This window comes from Rhopalosiphum maidis, chromosome 1, assembly GCF_003676215.2.
Source record: "Rhopalosiphum maidis isolate BTI-1 chromosome 1, ASM367621v3, whole genome shotgun sequence".
Taxonomy (NCBI): domain Eukaryota; kingdom Metazoa; phylum Arthropoda; class Insecta; order Hemiptera; family Aphididae; genus Rhopalosiphum; species Rhopalosiphum maidis.
In genome coordinates this window covers 34,709,366-34,726,649 of record NC_040877.1, presented here as the reverse complement: position 1 = coordinate 34,726,649, position 17,284 = coordinate 34,709,366, and the positions used below count along the sequence as shown (strand labels likewise).

General features: G+C 27.5%; 2 protein-coding genes across 4 annotated transcripts; one reads left to right on the top strand and one right to left on the bottom strand.

The window, feature by feature from the left end:
• Positions 1-672: 672 nt before the first annotated feature.
• LOC113550013 (zinc finger protein 391-like) lies at positions 673-8,436 on the bottom strand. Of its 2 annotated transcripts, none has more exons than XM_026951605.1 (6): positions 8,216-8,436; positions 7,272-7,416; positions 7,026-7,181; positions 6,712-6,852; positions 6,138-6,626; positions 673-1,654 (listed from the first exon to the last, which is right to left on the bottom strand). In XM_026951605.1, exons 2-6 carry the CDS (start codon positions 7,398-7,400, stop codon positions 1,100-1,102), a joined length of 1,470 nt encoding a protein of 489 aa, XP_026807406.1. In that variant the 5' UTR covers positions 7,401-7,416; positions 8,216-8,436; the 3' UTR covers positions 673-1,099. The 2 variants fall into 2 exon arrangements, with proteins under 2 accessions (XP_026807406.1, XP_026807398.1); XM_026951597.1 differs by lacking the exon at positions 8,216-8,436 and adding an exon at positions 7,956-8,126.
• Positions 8,437-8,609: 173 nt separating this feature from the next.
• LOC113550001 (protein SMG7-like) lies at positions 8,610-15,501 on the top strand. 2 transcript variants are annotated; one of them, XM_026951575.1, is made up of 18 exons: positions 8,610-8,714; positions 9,071-9,277; positions 9,352-9,436; positions 9,499-9,627; positions 10,160-10,281; positions 10,366-10,530; positions 11,705-11,887; positions 11,984-12,173; positions 12,238-12,412; positions 12,522-12,656; positions 13,359-13,434; positions 13,503-13,613; positions 13,677-13,801; positions 13,866-13,987; positions 14,058-14,389; positions 14,524-14,656; positions 14,717-14,875; positions 14,938-15,080. In XM_026951575.1, exons 2-18 carry the CDS (start codon positions 9,246-9,248, stop codon positions 15,025-15,027), a joined length of 2,364 nt encoding a protein of 787 aa, XP_026807376.1. In that variant the 5' UTR covers positions 8,610-8,714; positions 9,071-9,245; the 3' UTR covers positions 15,028-15,080. The 2 variants fall into 2 exon arrangements, with proteins under 2 accessions (XP_026807376.1, XP_026807385.1); XM_026951584.1 differs by lacking the exon at positions 8,610-8,714 and having other exon boundaries at positions 8,825-9,277; positions 14,938-15,501.
• Positions 15,502-17,284: the final 1,783 nt, after the last annotated feature.

Sequence of the window (17,284 nt, the reverse complement as noted above, 5' to 3'; positions counted from 1 at the left end):
ATTATTTTTAAAAACTGCTTTAAAAAAATATTACAATGAAAGGTTGATTTATACAATCATTAGTTTCTGTTATAATGTACTAATATAGTTAGGTATTGTTTTTTATTTAGAAATATTGACGATATTTTTAATTTATATTTTTTTTGTTCGTGGGTCAAAAATTTGTTAATTTTATATAGTGAAAATTTGACTCGATTATGTTTACTCTAGGGATACAAAGAGGCAAAAGTCTAAATGTATCCCACCCACATCCTCCATCAACAAATTTTTTGTTGATATCAATATTTAGTCTTTAAGTACTATTTGTGTTCAAGTGTCAGCTACTATTTGGTTATCAGAAAAGCTTTTTCAAATGATTGATTAACATTCAGAAAATTATTAGGATTTAGGATGATCAATTTTAATCCATGGAAACGATTTTGTATTATTTTGTGATGAATTTTAGCTACTTAATCAATAAAATTTAATTATCATTATGATTTAAAATTATATTATAATTCGATTGTTAATAATTCAGCAATATTCACAAGTTTTAATAAGAATAAACATGTTTTATTTAGATTTTTTATTGGATATATATACATAGATATAATTTTTTTGGTAGCAGTTGAACGGTATTTTAATAAAACTAATAGTTTTGTGGTATACATAAAAAGTAACAAAATAAAATAAAGGCTAAGTTGCAAATTTATAATTTATTGATAATTACACAATTTACACATAATAATATTGCAGTAGGACGCATAGCCTTTATATACGTAATATACTCAAACTATCAGTTTTAACTCAATGAAAATAGAACATTAATATCACTATAATATTCAAGTAACACATTATGCATGGTTTGTATTATGCATAATTAAAATAAAACAAGGATAATTAATAGTATATCATATTAATATTAATTTGTATCATACTTGACAATTAGCATTATGTACATTGTATATATATATATATATCATAAAAAAAAATAATTTATAATTACATTTAATTGTAAGTATGATAAATTTAACAATAGTCTAGGACTTAATAAAATAAACAAAACATTTTTACCAGAATAACTTATGCGTGACATTCAATTAAATCGATTAATCTTTCATCAAAGCATTGAACTACTTTCTGTTTCGTTTCCATTTTCTGAGCTTTCATAACTATTGGAGACATCATAACACATTTCCTGTAGTTCTTTTATACTTACATTCTTATAATGTGGTGATTTATTATCAATGGAAATTACTATTTCGGAATTCTTCATTTGTGAATTGGTCCGTCGGGGCGGCTTATTATGAACATTGGTATGCTTGAGCATATCATTTTTTTGTGTAAAACCGCGTCCACAAATTGGACATTTATATGGTCTTTCACCAGTGTGTGTACGCATGTGAACACGCACTTTTTCAGGTCGTCCAAAGCGTTTTAAGCAGATCTCACATTGGAATGGCTTAACTGGTGCATGTACCATTTCGTGCTGGCGTAAGTTTGCTAGGCAACGAAATGTAGCATTACATTTCTTACATCCAAATGGACGCTCACCTGTATGAATACGCCGGTGAGTGTCACGAGTCAATTTTGAATTGAATCCCTTGCCACAAAATTCGCAGTGATGAGTTGTTTCTCCTGTATGAGTTCGTTCGTGGTATTGTTTTGATGAAATCTATAACAATGTTACATTTTAAATAATAATGCATAATATATCTTTATTTGGGGTTTAGTACAATGTGTGATACATACACAGTATAGTTATATATTTTTAAATAAAATATAACTCCCCCAAGTGGAAATATTGTAACAATAAATCATGCAGCTCCCTTTAAAACTAAAAATTATTAATCTATTTTAAGTTATTATTTCAAAGACCTAGATATATCATTAGTCATTAGTCATTACTAATATATATACTCAACTTATACGGTTTGGTAATAATAATTCCAAAATACCCAAGGATTGCCGTACGTCCCAGTTTTGCCGAGACACTACCAATTTATAACCAAGTTTCCCGGTGTTTCGAGAAAGTGTTTCGGAACAGTAATTTGTCCCCGGTTTTAAAATTTTACTCGATAAAATACTGTTTTTCAATTAGGAGAAAACATTATCGTCCTACAAATTATAGTGATAACAAAAAAGTTGTTGAATTGAGTTTGGTTTTGTCGGGTTCAAATTCAGCTGTGAAATGTGTATTTTCACTCGAACAGCACATGAACAAATTCAAGAACGGTAGAACGGTAGATACATCTTGCGAAAAATTCTACGACCAAATTTTATTAAATAAATCATTATTAAAACAAGTTCACGGATCAGCCAAATATTTAGTAAAATCCATAGGATTAACCCTAAACTTCAAAAGTTCCAAAGACTGACCAATGAATTATTATAACATTTCTTTGATTTTTTTTTACTGACAACCATAAAATTTGATTGAAAAACGAAAGTAAATCATAATTTATAAATAATATGAATAGGTAATAGGTTTTGGTATAATATTGCTTGCATACATAATTCATTATAAAAAAAAATGTAATGATCAAAAAAAATATATATATTATTCAAAATATCCATCCAAAATGTCCCGGGTTCCGGAAAATATAATCTAGTAACCCTAAAAAAATACCCAGACTTTTAAAAATAGTATACCATTCTAATTTCTAAGACTAATAAACTTAATGCTACATAATTATTAATAAGCTTCAATAAACTACGTAGTTACTCTAGCCTGAATTCCTTGTTGTTCGTGACAAGACAACATTAAAATACGTAGACTACTGCGTAATGCGAATGCAGATATTGACCATGAAAAAAACAAAAATGAATCATATTATATCTTACGGTTTTCTATATAGATGATATTCCCTCGTAAAACAAATTAGGTGCAAAAATAAAGTTTTGGATCACGCCGATATTATTAAGTAAGCCATCTATAATCTATCTAGCGAGAGAACGCACCGATTCTGCGCAACCCCCCGCGTCGCCATGCTATCAAAACTGGTTTGCTTAACGCTGGGTATCATTGGGGAATGCGCAGAAAAACTGATTTTGGTCGGTTTGCGGCGTGTTCTCTCACTGGACAGAGTATAGCACAAAATATTATCCAGGTTATTTATAAAGAACCCCGTTTAATAACATTAAATTATTCTAAACCTAAATTATTTTTTAGCTAATTTCATTTTAAATTTAATATTTTAGAAATAAACATAGCTCATCTAATGAAAATATAATTATAAGTGTTTGCAATGATATAAATAAGAAAAATATTGATTAATTTTCTAATATTTATTTGGGTTTTACCAAAATTTTTATTATTTAAAACTATACTGTTAATTTTAAATGTAATATCACTTGAGTTATCATGTATAAATAGTATTTACTTAAACTTGGCTTAATAATAAATAATAATATATTTGATTACGAGTTAGGCTTAGACAATTACAATGTATATATGTGTGATACAAATAGTTTAACAAGTATTTAACAAAGTGGTAGAAGATCCTAATTTCAGTACATGAAGATTTGTCTACTCAAGTTATTCCTATTTGTAATCCAAAGTATCAAAGAATTATAAGTAAATTTTAGTTTTAACAATGAGAAGTTAATAATTAGTGGTAATTACATTCCTCATAATTATCCTATTCTATTTATTGATATTTATACAAATAAACAACTGTAAAAACTAAAAATACGCAATATGTCCCCACACAATGTGACACAATTGCATTCTCCAATTTTTTCAAGTCAAATGTATCTTCAATACGTTTGGTTCACTGCTAGATGTAGTTTTTTTTTAAGAAATAACCCACAGCATTATGGCCATTGCATTGAAAATTATATTTGTATCATGTATGTACTATGTAACATACTTTGTTCCGAGCTGGCGGAATTTGAAATGTTTAAAGGAACCAAATGATTTCAAAAACGGTAGGTAATCTAAAAGGGGTTAATAGAGTATAATGGTACAACGGTTTCAGATCGTTTTTTAAACTTACTATTATACATAGTTTTGTATATACTAAGTCAAAAGTTAACGGCATTCAATTTGTGTCGTCTAACTTACTTCCTAATTAATAATTGTTGTATTAGTACCTGTGATGTAGAATTAGGGCTATGGAAATTGTTCAGTGTTAAGTCTAAATATATAAACGATACATATATCTAGTTTCAGTTTATCTGAATTATTGAAACTTAGAATTGTCATATTCTAACCTAATAACTATAGACCAACTAGGATATTAATTCATAAAGTGAGACTTATTAGAAAGTACACTACTTAGAGATCAAGCTGGCTTCAGAAATGGGAGAAACTAACTTAACGATGTTTTTATTCTTCTTTTTATTCGCCTTTCACTAATTTCACTCCCAACTATTATCTATTTTTACTCTAAAACTCCAAAAGACTCTGCACCCCCTTTCCCCTACAACCAACCAATTCTTTAATCACACCAGTTATTTTTATGTCATTCTCTATTCTGTTCATCCATCATTTTCCTCTCCCTCTCTTTTCCTTCTACAAAATGATATAGGCACTCTCATTAACCATATCAAACCTATTCTCCCTCATTTTATCTACAATTGATGTCACTTCTATTGAACCCCCGATTAACTCATTTCTAGCATTCATAGTCACTCCATTCATCAACCTTATTATTTTCGTATCTATTACACTTTTCCTCTGTTCTGATTTAATATCCACTGTCCAAAATTCCAATCTATACAACATGGCTGCTTATAAGATCTATTCTTAAATATAAACAGCATTTTCATAATAAAAAATACCTGACGCTTCTCTCCACATCATTCATTCAAAAAAAAAAACTTGTAAATGACCTCATTCCTAGAATACCTAATATTATCCATACCTCAACTATCCTAAACTTTCTTATTTTTATTTTTCAAACTACTTCCTCCTCAATCATATTTAGATTCCATGCTACTTCCTCCGATTCATCTTGTAAAACTACTTAACAATAGAGTAAATAATATCTGAAATAAATTTAAGTTAGCTTAAATGCCTGAAAAGCTGAGAAATATAAACATGGTAATAATATTTTCTCGCCAAAACAATTGTGAAGCAAAGAGAACTTCTATTTTAAACGAAGAATGTGTTAGGTATATCATTGTAAAACTCAATAAGGACTAAGCTTAACTTCTGACAAAACTTAAAAGCAACAAAAAAAATTAAAATCATGTAAAACTATCATACATAAACTTTTCGAGATAAGCTGAGGTATAATGAGAGCATATTAAATTATTTAGCTTCAAAAGCCAAAATCCAATGGTTCCTGTTCCATCTCATATTATAGTTCACCTTAAATTCGTAAACAGTTAAACAAAGCTTAATTGACAAAATAAAAATAAATATAACTAACCAATCTATGAAATTCTAAATAAATTTAAGAAAAACATGTTTTATGTTTGCTTTATTTAATAGTGATATTAAAAACGTAATTGTGAACTATCATTTCCTACTTTTTACTGATGATCTTATAACTTCTAAAAATTCATTCATCTCGGGACTGTTATTTATTACAAGTATTAATAACAAATTATCAATTTGTTTGTTACCTGCCACTTGACCTAATCATCATGGATTAAAACTCAAAATCTCTAAATTTTGATCAATCCATCTTTCCATCTTTCAAACATTTTAACTATTTATACTTAATTAGTGATAGGTGCTTTTTTTTATTAGCAGACGAGGATGTAACAGACTAGGGCAGCGGTTCCCAACCTATTGGCAGTGAGCAGCGTAAAACTGGGTGATGGACCATAATATAATAGTAACATTACCAACGTATTTATTTAAAATAATAAATATTATTATTAAATACCTAATATTATATATATATATATATATATATAATATACATACGTGTATATAGGTGTGCTATTAGTTATTAGTGGGCCTCAATTTTTTTTTACAAAATTGGTAGTACGCACAATTAAAAATATTGGGAACCGCTGGACTAGGGTGGTATCAAGTTTAATTGTGAGCTGAATTTTCTATTATACATTGATATACTGTTAAAAACTAAAAATTATTTAAAAATAAAGAAGTAAATAATTAGTTTAAATAAATAAAAATAATACAAAATGGTGACATTAAATTAGTGATCTTTAAGCATAACAGCACATAGTAATATGCTTACCTGAGAAAATGTCCTGTCACAATATTTACATGCATGAGGTTTTTCACCAGTATGAGTACGTTGATGAATAGTGAAAGAAAGTCTGTTTGCCAACACTTTTCCACATTCTTGACAAGTAAATCTTTGACGATCGACTTTATGTTTGGCTAAATGATCAAGTAATCCAGACACCCGATTGAACATAGTAGGGCAAAAGTCACAAAGATATTCATTTCGAGTGAAGTGTGTAGCAACATGACGCTCAAAATGCAACATAGATTCATATTTAGCAAAACAATGGAAACATTCCATTTCTGAGGGATTATGTTGAATAAATATGTGACGACGCATTTTGGTCTCTGAATCAAAAACACGCTGGCACTTGAAACATTGAAATTTACCATTCTCCTCACCATCATCTTCCTCTGTAATTTTTTCCATATCTAACTCGTCAGATGCATCATCAAATAATTCATCAGCCCCAATATTAACAACATCTACCGGTTCATACTAAAATAAAAGTAACATTAAAATGAATTTAATAAAAAATTAAGAAATACAAAAATCATCAAACAAAAATTAATATTAATAATACTTCTAAATATTCTTCTTTAACAGTAACAATTCCTCCACAATCATCTTCATCAGCAGAATTTATATCCATAATTCCCATGGATTGTGCATTCTCTTGATCAATATCTTCAATATTTTCATCTTCATTATTTTCCATATTTACCTGTTATAATAACAGTAAAAAATAAAACTGAAATATTGCTAAGTACCTATTAAATCTAAGTATACCTAATAGTAATATAATACAATTTATTACACCTCTAAATTGAAGTATAAGAAGAATACATTTTCTAGTTATAAACACATGAATTATTTAAGTATAAGTCTTATACTTACAAAATTATAGGAATTATTTTTTATTTGCTTTTTTTTCATAACTTCTTCTAATGTTTTATTCATCTCAATAGTTGATACAATTAAACAATGACAATTTTCTAAACGGCTAATGCACACATTACATAATTTGAGTGGTAGATTATCATTCTTAGAAACCTATAATTGAAATATAGTAAGACAAGGTTCAAAACATAGAATTTATAAAAATTCAAATATTATAATAAACCAATTGTTTTTTATATTTACTGTAATAGGAAGATAAGAATTAATTTTTTCTTCAAGCTGTAGAGCCACTCCATCACGACCAAATATTTCAACATCCGCTGCGTTACCACATGTGCGGCAAATATCCCATCTATCTTTTTTTTTATTCATTATTTTTCTGTATTTTCTATATAATCGAAAACACATTTATATCAATGATCACATTAGTATACTAATTTAAGCAATTAATCATAAATTATATATTGCTGGTAAAAAAAAACAACTATGGTAATATAATATAATAACTAAAAGGCAACATTTTTAAGTTTAGTTGTTTAGTTGGTAGGTAATGAATTTATTATAAAAGATTGATAATAAATTAAAAAATTATAGAAGAACAAATTTTCTCCATTGGAAAATATCATATATGGTAGCTATATTTAAAATAACTCAACTTTCATAGCTTGTATTAGTTAGAGCCAAGAGCACCAATATTAGATGTTAAGCGTAATGAAGTTAAATTACTGCTTATTCAAGTGTTTTGTTGGAAAATAATTTAGAATACGTATTTTAAATTATATTATGTAATAATATTATGGTTCTTAGTTCCAAAATTCTGAGTTGATAATAAATCAATGTAAATCGTAATTTACAGCAAATATCAATTTAATTTTTTTTTCCAATTTCCCACATAATAAATTAATATAAATACGATGTAGAACGTACGCCACCATCAGACGTTAGCGTCCACTAGTCTAAAGTGGCGAATAGTCGTTAAAAAAAAAAATCGACAACGGCTATGATGATAAATTCGTATGGAGTAAATCCAATGAAGTTTTAAACATCACACAAACCGCTCAAACTTCAAAGACATCACTACGACAAACGACAATACCACAGCGAAAAACACAAAGAGCATCACAACGTACGCGCATAGTATGTTTTGATTTTGCAGTCATATTTTTTTTCTTTTGTCTTTTACTCACCCAAAGAGAATTGATAAACCAAACCGGTGAGGAGTGGTAGTACAAAACAGTACCTCAGTCAAAGTTCCGCAAACCGATTTTGGACTTTTCGCCTTCCGGTGGTCAACTCTGAGCGACACGTTCAATAAGGCGAAAATTCACTGTCATCATGAAAAAAAATTAAAAACACGAATATTTCATAGGAAAAACGTATTTATGTCGGGGTATAGGAATAATGATAAAATCACATTTACAGAAATATATACCAACTTATCATTTTTATTTCGTAATCATTTAGTATATATGGTATATACTATATGCTATATTTACGTATATACAATCACTGTATTGTAAACTAGTATAGGTCGCCATATTCAACGACGCGTTTTTATTATTATTATTATTGTTGTTGTGATGGTAGCTGCGAAACAGTGTGCCCAACGAGTGTTCGCCATTCAGAGAATAGCAGGAAAAATCCAAAACGATAATTGAATTCGAAAAAAAACAGCCGAACTTCTGAGTGAGTAAAGTTAATAGACGAAAAAATTAACACGCTTTTTATTCCTATAACATTTTTTTTTAAATGTATTTAAATTCAAACAATTCTTATCAGCCGGTGTTCTAAAAGGTATTTATTTCGATAATAGTCCCGCCGAAAGTGAGCGTTCCTTTATTATTATCTATAGTTGTGTAATAACTGATAAATGATAACGCGCGTACTGAGGCCCGATAGAGAGTTTGTAGTCGTAAACTCATAACATTCGATGAGTATGTTACAAACTGACAACCAACAATTAGTGTTTAAGGTGTAATACTACTAATCCTATAGTCGAACTGATGTATTACGATACGATCTTCTATTTGTACTATTTGTAGACTATAACAATATTAATTATTGTCTTCAAATGTACAAATGCCGAAGATCATTTGACGGTGATGATTGGTCGTTGATGGTATCCTGTGGTGTTTCTGTCTTTCGTCACAATTAGATGGTCGCTTGAACGAAAATTGCATTTATACTGTTCCATGTGTGGGGAGACACTATTGTACCATGGTGTCCATCGCGGCCATCCAAACATTGAAGTATGAATACCTATTTGGGTGCTGCTCAGTCAAGATTTTTGTTATTAATCATATCTTTTTATTGTATTTTCCAGGAAAGCCGATCAACTAAAAGAACAAATATTTACATCCAAAGACATAAACAGCCCCGAAACATTAGCATATCAACAACAGTTGAGAGTATGTACAATTTACTATTGTTTATCAATTGATTTGTATCACAATTTATTTCTATTTTTTAGATCATCTACCAGCAAGTGTTGACTTTGGACTTGGAATATGCGCTAGACCAAAAAGTTGAACAAGACCTCTGGAATCATGGGTTTAAAAACAATATCAACAAGCTGCAACAACTCGCCAAAGACAAAAAGGTACTATCTACAAAGTTAACTGAATCAAATTATTAAATTTATATAATAATCTAGGGTTAATGAATTTACTTCTCTATGCAGTCTTGTTAAGTATTTAAATATTTTTTATTTATATTTTTATTCTAGAATACTAAATACTTTTTTCATTCTATTGTTTTACTCCAAATTCTAATTAACAATATTTAATAAATGTCGCACCACCCTGAAATTTTTTTTCAGTTACGGCCTTGTGACAAATACTGTATAAGTACTCATCTAATATCTTGTACCTATTAAAGTATTATATTTATTAACTCAAACATTTATAAATAAGTTTAAATACCTATCTATTTGCAAATAATGTTAATTATATATTATTAATAAAAATAAATATTTTAATATACAATTTATTGAATACTTTTAAAAGGATGTATTTGAATACGTATTTTAAATATAAATTATACCAAGTATTTAAATACATTTGAAAAGTATTCTTAACAAAACTGTTCCTCTATTATATTATTTTTATTAATGGTTTTTACTTCTTTATTAGAATGCCAAACGCAATGAATGGAATGCACTATTCTTATCGTGCCTTGAGTCTGCATATGGTTTTTATCTTATGCTCTTACACAGCATATGCTTGACATTTGATTTGGATCTACCATTTCATAAGTATGTAATAGCTAATGAGTAATGATTATGATTTATGGTACTCAATTTAGTTAATATGTATTATTAATTTATTAATTTCCATAGAAAATTGTATGGATTTTGTGACACGGATAATAAGTCTTTAGGATCAACATATTTACGTAAACCACAAAAAAGTTCATGCAATTACATTTGTCAATATTGTTTGGTGCACTTGGGTGATATTGCTCGTTATCGTAATCAAAATAGACAAGCTGAGTCATTTTACAGGTACATGATTTCTATGTAAATAAATTATATACATTGTTAAGTACTTAAATTAAGCCACTTATCAAGGGCGGATCTAGGGAAAGGCAAGTGCCACCCTCGTTGGAAAAAATAATATTAAAAAACATACCTTTTTATCATATTGTTTTTTTATTTTGTGGGGGACTATATCTATATTATATAATTTTTCCTATAAAGTGCTCCGACCGTAAATACATGCTGGATCCGCCCTTGCCTCTCATGACCATGTTTTATTGCTGAAAAATTAAAATACATGTCTTCCTATTAACTATTTATGTACATAATATATACATGTACATAATAATAAACTAAGCTCCTTGTAAAATAATCTAGATCAGCGTTTCCCAAACTCTTGTTTGAGCTGATCCAGTAATTAATATTTTCCCCCTTCAAAATAAAACACACATTTGAATGTCCACATAGAATTTTATAATAAAATTAAAGTGTTAATTTGTAACAACAATGTTTATAAAAAATTTATTTTTACTAAAAAGTTCAAATTATCAATCAAAATGATAAATAATAAAATTTAATATGAGAATTTTATTAAATTCTGTGACCCACTATTTGTGAAATGCTGATCTAATTCATCATATTAATCATATTAATAATTTAATTTAAAATACATATACTTGTTTCAATAATCCTTATCTAATGATATCTATTATTTAAATTTAATAAAACTATACTGTATTCAAATTAAAAGATATATTAAATGGTTTCAAGCCTTTGGTGGTAGAACCTTTTTCATTTCTGTCATTGGTGTAGACTAGAAGGATCTGTTGATATCTACCAGGTTTTATCTGTGACTTTTATTTTCTAATTCTGAATAGAGTATAGGTTTTTTAGTATTACTTAAAAAAATAACTTTTTAGATATTTTATATAAAAATTAAGTTATAACTATTTTTTTATAAGAAACTTTATTTAGTGACATGGTATGAGATAATCAATACACTGAATAATGCATAGAATGCCACTAAATAATTGTTTTTTCTAATTAGATTCATTTTTCATTTAATTACATAAAAAGTTTTAAATTAAAATAACAATATTAAACCTAAACATTATGAAATAATTAAATAAATTTGATATGTATTTATCGTAATAAATATGTTTATATAAACCTTTAACATAAATATTATACTTTTATACAGACATGCCATTCAACTGAGCCCTAATAGTGGACAACCTTATAACCAATTAGCTCTATTGGAAGCATCACGAGGAGATAGTTTGAGCACGGTATTTTATTACATGAGAAGCATAAATGTTAGACACCCATTTTTAGCAGCTGTCAATAATTTAAATTTCACCTTAAATAAATATATTAACTCTAGGTAAATATAATACTGTAAAAAAAAAAGGAAAATTTTAATATTCTATCAATCAACTAATTATTTATTATAATACATCATATTTGATATTTTTTTTAGTCAAGATATGCTGTATAAAACAAAAATTACTAGTACTGAATTTGTTCAACTATTTCTCGCATTTCATGGAGTGTTGATGTCAAAAGATATAATAAAACGTCAATCTTGTGATGGATACATCAAAAGTCTTTCACTGTCATTTACACCACATATTGCTACTGAATCATTCAGTTCATTTAAATTACAGCAGGTTATTATTAATATTACTATTGTTATAAATCATTTATGTATCATAAACATTTAATTATTCTTAGATGGTGGCTATAAATATGTTAGCATATAACTATATTGGAAATGAATCTACGTCAAATAAGGTGCAGTGTTTTCCTGTTGTTGATTTATTAGCCACTTTTCTCAATGCTTTTTTACTTCCACTATACACTATGAAAGAAAGTCAAAATATCTCAGAATACTATACATTGCCTGCAGGTATTAAAAAAAATACCCAATTAATTTAATAAAATTTATTTTTAAATATTTTTTTAAGCCATTAATATCACATGTTGTAATTTAAATATTGTTTCACTTTATTTTACAGTCAAACTAATTCTGGATTGGATAAGAAGTGATATTAGTGTTCTAAATTCTCCTGGTTTCAAAAGTCGTTTACAAATCTGGCCAGGCCTTTGTAAATTATTAAATGGACTATCAAATGATTTAAGCAATGATGATTGTGAGTTATAACTATTATTCTATTTTTTTTTTTAATAAAACATCTAAATTATTTATTTTTGTACATATTTTATAATTTTTAATTCCAGTGTCCTCTTAATCATCTTAGTATAATAATTTATTTGGATTAAAAAATCAAATTATCTGCTTTTTCCGGCTTATATTATAACTTAGTTTTACTTGTAATTTTTAGTTATTTTTTATCTTGAATGTATTTATCTGTGGATAGCCTTCATTTTAGTTCCATTTAATTTTGTTTTTTTTTATAAATTATAAATAAGTTCATAAATTCTGTTTGCATCATTTATAGCAGGGGTGATCAATTTGTGGTCCGCATCTTATTTATAAAATCAAATTTATATACATTTTTAAAAATGTATCAAATGATATAAAATATATTTATTAACATTTTGGCTCTTGGTATCATTGTATTTATCCATTTATCTCGCAAAAATAATTATGTTGGCCAACCCTAATTTATAACATTGATTAATTTTTGGTGCCATTTCGATTGTTTTGCGTGGACATGTTTTTACCATTGAAAATAAGTGGTATAACTTTCTCTTAAAATGCATTTCCCTGTGAGCATCCATGTTCTCCTCCCAATTTATGAATAATCATTCATCAAAAATAATTTAAAATTTTATCTACTTATCCACTTGTTTTACTAATATTATTTTCCAAAATGTTTTATTATTATTAGATTCTCATATTCCTTTACCAGAAGATAGATTACTCCAAGGCTTTGTTATGTTAGAATCAGTACATTCTAAACTCATGTAAGACAAACAATCATTTTTGTAAATCTTTGATATGATTATTAATATAACTTGTTATTTCACCATAGATTAAATCCTGATGACTGTACAAAAGTAAATATAAATGCTCTGAGAGCTAATCGTTTAATTGATTTTGGTGTATGGTTTTCATCTACGTCATATTCATTAATTAAAGCAATGTAAGAATATTTTATTATTTTTAATTTTATCAATTTTTAGCTAATTTGTTTTTATTTTTTTAGTAAAAAAGATAAAGGATGGAGCTTTGAAATAATACCAAATAGTTCGGCCAACTCCCATTCAATTGATCTCGCTGCCGATCTTGAAACATTATCATCATATCAACAGCGCCAGTTACTTAGTTCAAGTATATTATTTATAAATATAATAAATAAGTATAATTATTATTATAAATGATTCATTATTTTTAGGTGAAAGAAAAAGTGGTATTTTAAAGTTTCAGTCTTCTAGTAATTCAGATATAAAACCAGTCTTACGTAACGTTGACTTTGATTCAATGTTAAAAAAGAATCAAGATACTGAAGCCAAACAAGTAAATATCTCACTTCATAGTATATTTCAAATTATTATTTTATAATTATTTTGTCAATTAAATAATATAGGTAAAATTCCGCTCTCCATCTCCGAGTTCATCATCAAGCAGTGAGGCTAAATGGTCATTGGAAGACCTTGATCAGACTTCTTCAGAATTTGAAAAAGATCAAAATGCTGTGAAACCTACTCCTATTGGCTATCAATTGCCACACCCTGTCAATTCTTTAAATTCTTCCCAGCCTAATATTAATCCTGTTATGAATACTTTTGGTCAGCTTCATATGAATGGATTTCCATCATCCTCTGAAAGTTCATACAGGTTTAATCAGCCATTACCAAACTTCTCTACTTGGCCACAACCACCAGCCAGCTGGATTGATGGCATTAAACAACCTCAAAAGTAAGAAAATATACTATTTTCCACTAAACTATAAATTTAATCTGTAGAACTGCATGAATACTCTTCTCAAATTGTTTGAATAATACAGTACTTAAACAACTCCATTACTTATGTTTAATCCTTAAAATTTTTAGCAACCAACAGAATCATCCAATGTTTCCATTTATGCAAAACCAACCTCCAATTGGGCAGTACCCAAATGGTACTTGGTCAAATGTTAATCCTCCCCAAGCAGCGCATAATTCACCATTGCAAAATAATTTAAATGTAAGTATTGAAATTTATAATATATATTTATTATATTAATTGTCTTACATATTTTTCAAGCATTTTAATATAAGAGATGATCAACAGCATAATTATTATAATGGTGTAAATAACAGTCCATATTATTCACTATTTAATCAACCTAATGTTATGATGCCTCGTAACATGGATACAAGTCAAGAGCCTAATAACAGATCATTTGCCACATTTCATCAGCAGGTATTATAAATTGCAGATTTAAAAAATAAAACATATTTTTTGACTTACAACTTTTTTTATAGTCATTGTGGTCAGGCCCAGGGCCATCACCACTTGAACGTTTATTGGAACAACAACGTGGTCGTGATGCTTCAGAAAGAGGAGGTACATAATATAATGAAATGGAATAAAATAGAATTATGATCTATTGGTTATCAATGATTACAAAACTACAAGCCTATTATATTGGCTGAAAAATTGATATTTGGAACTACTAAAATAATATCTTAAAAATGAATCATGCTTAAGCTACAGATTTGGCTTCATGAAAAATACTGGATTTATAATTTATGTGATCTATTTATGCAATAGGTATAATGTTACTGTCTTTACTGTAATATAACATCATAAAACCTGTTTAATTGATTCATAAATTATAATTTACTACATGAATTGACGTTAATGTACTTTTTTTTTTAAAAAATTTATTCTTTTGGTGCAAAATTATTTCTTACTAGAATTTATTGATGTTTATTATTTATACTTATATAATATTTTTTTCATTTTGTAGACTATTAAACTAATTAAATTTAAATAAAAAATTTTAAAAAATGGATAAATGTATCGACACTAATCGTCCCTTGCTACAATATATATATTTTTTAATTTGTTATATATTAATAGTGTTGTTTCAGAAATTAATTTTGTGACGTATAATACAATAATATAATATAGAAATTAAATTAAATTTTGAAACTGTACAATTTTCTTGTTCGATAATCTAATAATGATTTTTGTTCAACATTCTAGACTGATATGTTTGCATAGTTTTATAATGAAGGAATACAAAAAATGTGATGTTTAATTAATAATTCATATCAAACTGAATTAATATTATATTTATGGCTATATTGTTATTCAGTTTTTTTAAGGAAAATTTTCATGCTAATTTTCTGTAAATGATAATTATTTTATATTTGCTTGAAATAGTCATAATTTTTCTAAATCAAATATTTGTTTGTTTGTTTTTGTTTTTTTTTTTTAATTCATTATTAGATTTATATTTTCAAAACAAATTAATTAATTAATACCTTTAAATTGTTAAATAATTTTTACATGAAAAAATAATAAATATGTTTTTCATTATATAATAAAAATTTGTTTTCTACTACTAGTTAAGTTCTAGAAAACATTTTTAAAAAAAAGTTCCTGATCAGAGTCCCTCGCCCCCCACCTTTGCTATTATTAAGTTAATTTTATTGTTACAATTCTTATTATATTTTTGTTTAAAATATTGTTTTTGTGTTGTATAGACATGTAGTTAATTTATGTTTGCGATGGTGTAATTAAAATTACTTTGTTAACAAATTTATATGAACATTATTCAGGAATCAGATAAACAAAAATAATATAATTATATGATTTTGTGGACAATTTATTCTACTGTAAATTAGACTATACTTCAATAAAAATAGTTTAAAACTTTTCTAAATGCTGGTATTATTAAAGTCTTATCATTTTTGAAAAATAAATTCAATTAATGTGTTAAACTGTGTGAAAAGCTAATATTAAAACAAATATACCTCATAATTAAAGACAACAATCTGATGCCAAATGAAGAATTAGGATTTGGTGAAAACCATTCTACAATTCACAAACTCGCCGATACAATTTCTTGCTAACTGGAAAAAAAAGCATACACTACCACACTGTTCCTAAATGTCTCATAAGTTTTCGATAAGGTATGGCACCTTGGACTTATTTGAATTAAAAACTATGCTTCCTCAATCAAACTATCTATTCTTCAAATCTTATCTTAATGAAAGATTATTTCCTGTTAGATCTGACTCAGACCTCTAGTATCGTCCCCAACACTAATTTTTATACCTTAAATCAATCCACACATCCCAACACCATAAAATAGTACAATACACAAACTCGGACCCTAAACTTGTATCCACATCTATCCAAAATCATCTTAACTAACTATGTCTTTAGTACCCCTGGTATCGATAAATCTAAATCAATCTACACAAACTTTACCCTCAAACAATGACCCCCATTATCTGTCTTGCTAAATAACAAGCACATCCCAAACTCTGATTCTGGTACTGTAAAATACTTAGGCGTTCTTTTCGACAAAAGATTTGAACTGAACATATTCATACTATAAAAATTTCATTAAACCGCAGACCCACTTCTTCGCTCCATACTCGGTAAAACTTCAAAATAAAACTTATCCTTTACAACCTACCTACTTCTCAAACTCGCATGGACTTACGGTATCCAAATTTGGTACTCGTATTCCAATCAAAACTACACTCAGATTAATCACTAACGCTTCACCATCCGTCTCCAATTTTACTCTACCTATAGACCTAAAAATGCTCATCATAAACGAAATTGCTAAAAAAAATTATACACGATTTC

Excerpts from the sequence above, each read along its gene's own strand:
- LOC113550013 (XM_026951597.1), bottom strand. Across the intron at positions 6,627-6,711 it reads TTAAAGAAGAATATTTAGAA|TATGAACCGGTAGATGTTGT; the intron begins GTATTATTAATA and ends CTTTTATTTTAG. Across the intron at positions 1,655-6,137 it reads GTGACAGGACATTTTCTCAG|ATTTCATCAAAACAATACCA; the intron begins GTAAGCATATTA and ends ACATTGTTATAG.
- LOC113550001 (XM_026951584.1), top strand. The coding sequence starts at position 9,246 with ATGGTGTCCATCGCGGCCATCCAAACATTGAA. Across the intron at positions 9,437-9,498 it reads CATATCAACAACAGTTGAGA|ATCATCTACCAGCAAGTGTT; the intron begins GTATGTACAATT and ends TCTATTTTTTAG. Across the intron at positions 12,174-12,237 it reads GTTCATTTAAATTACAGCAG|ATGGTGGCTATAAATATGTT; the intron begins GTTATTATTAAT and ends AATTATTCTTAG.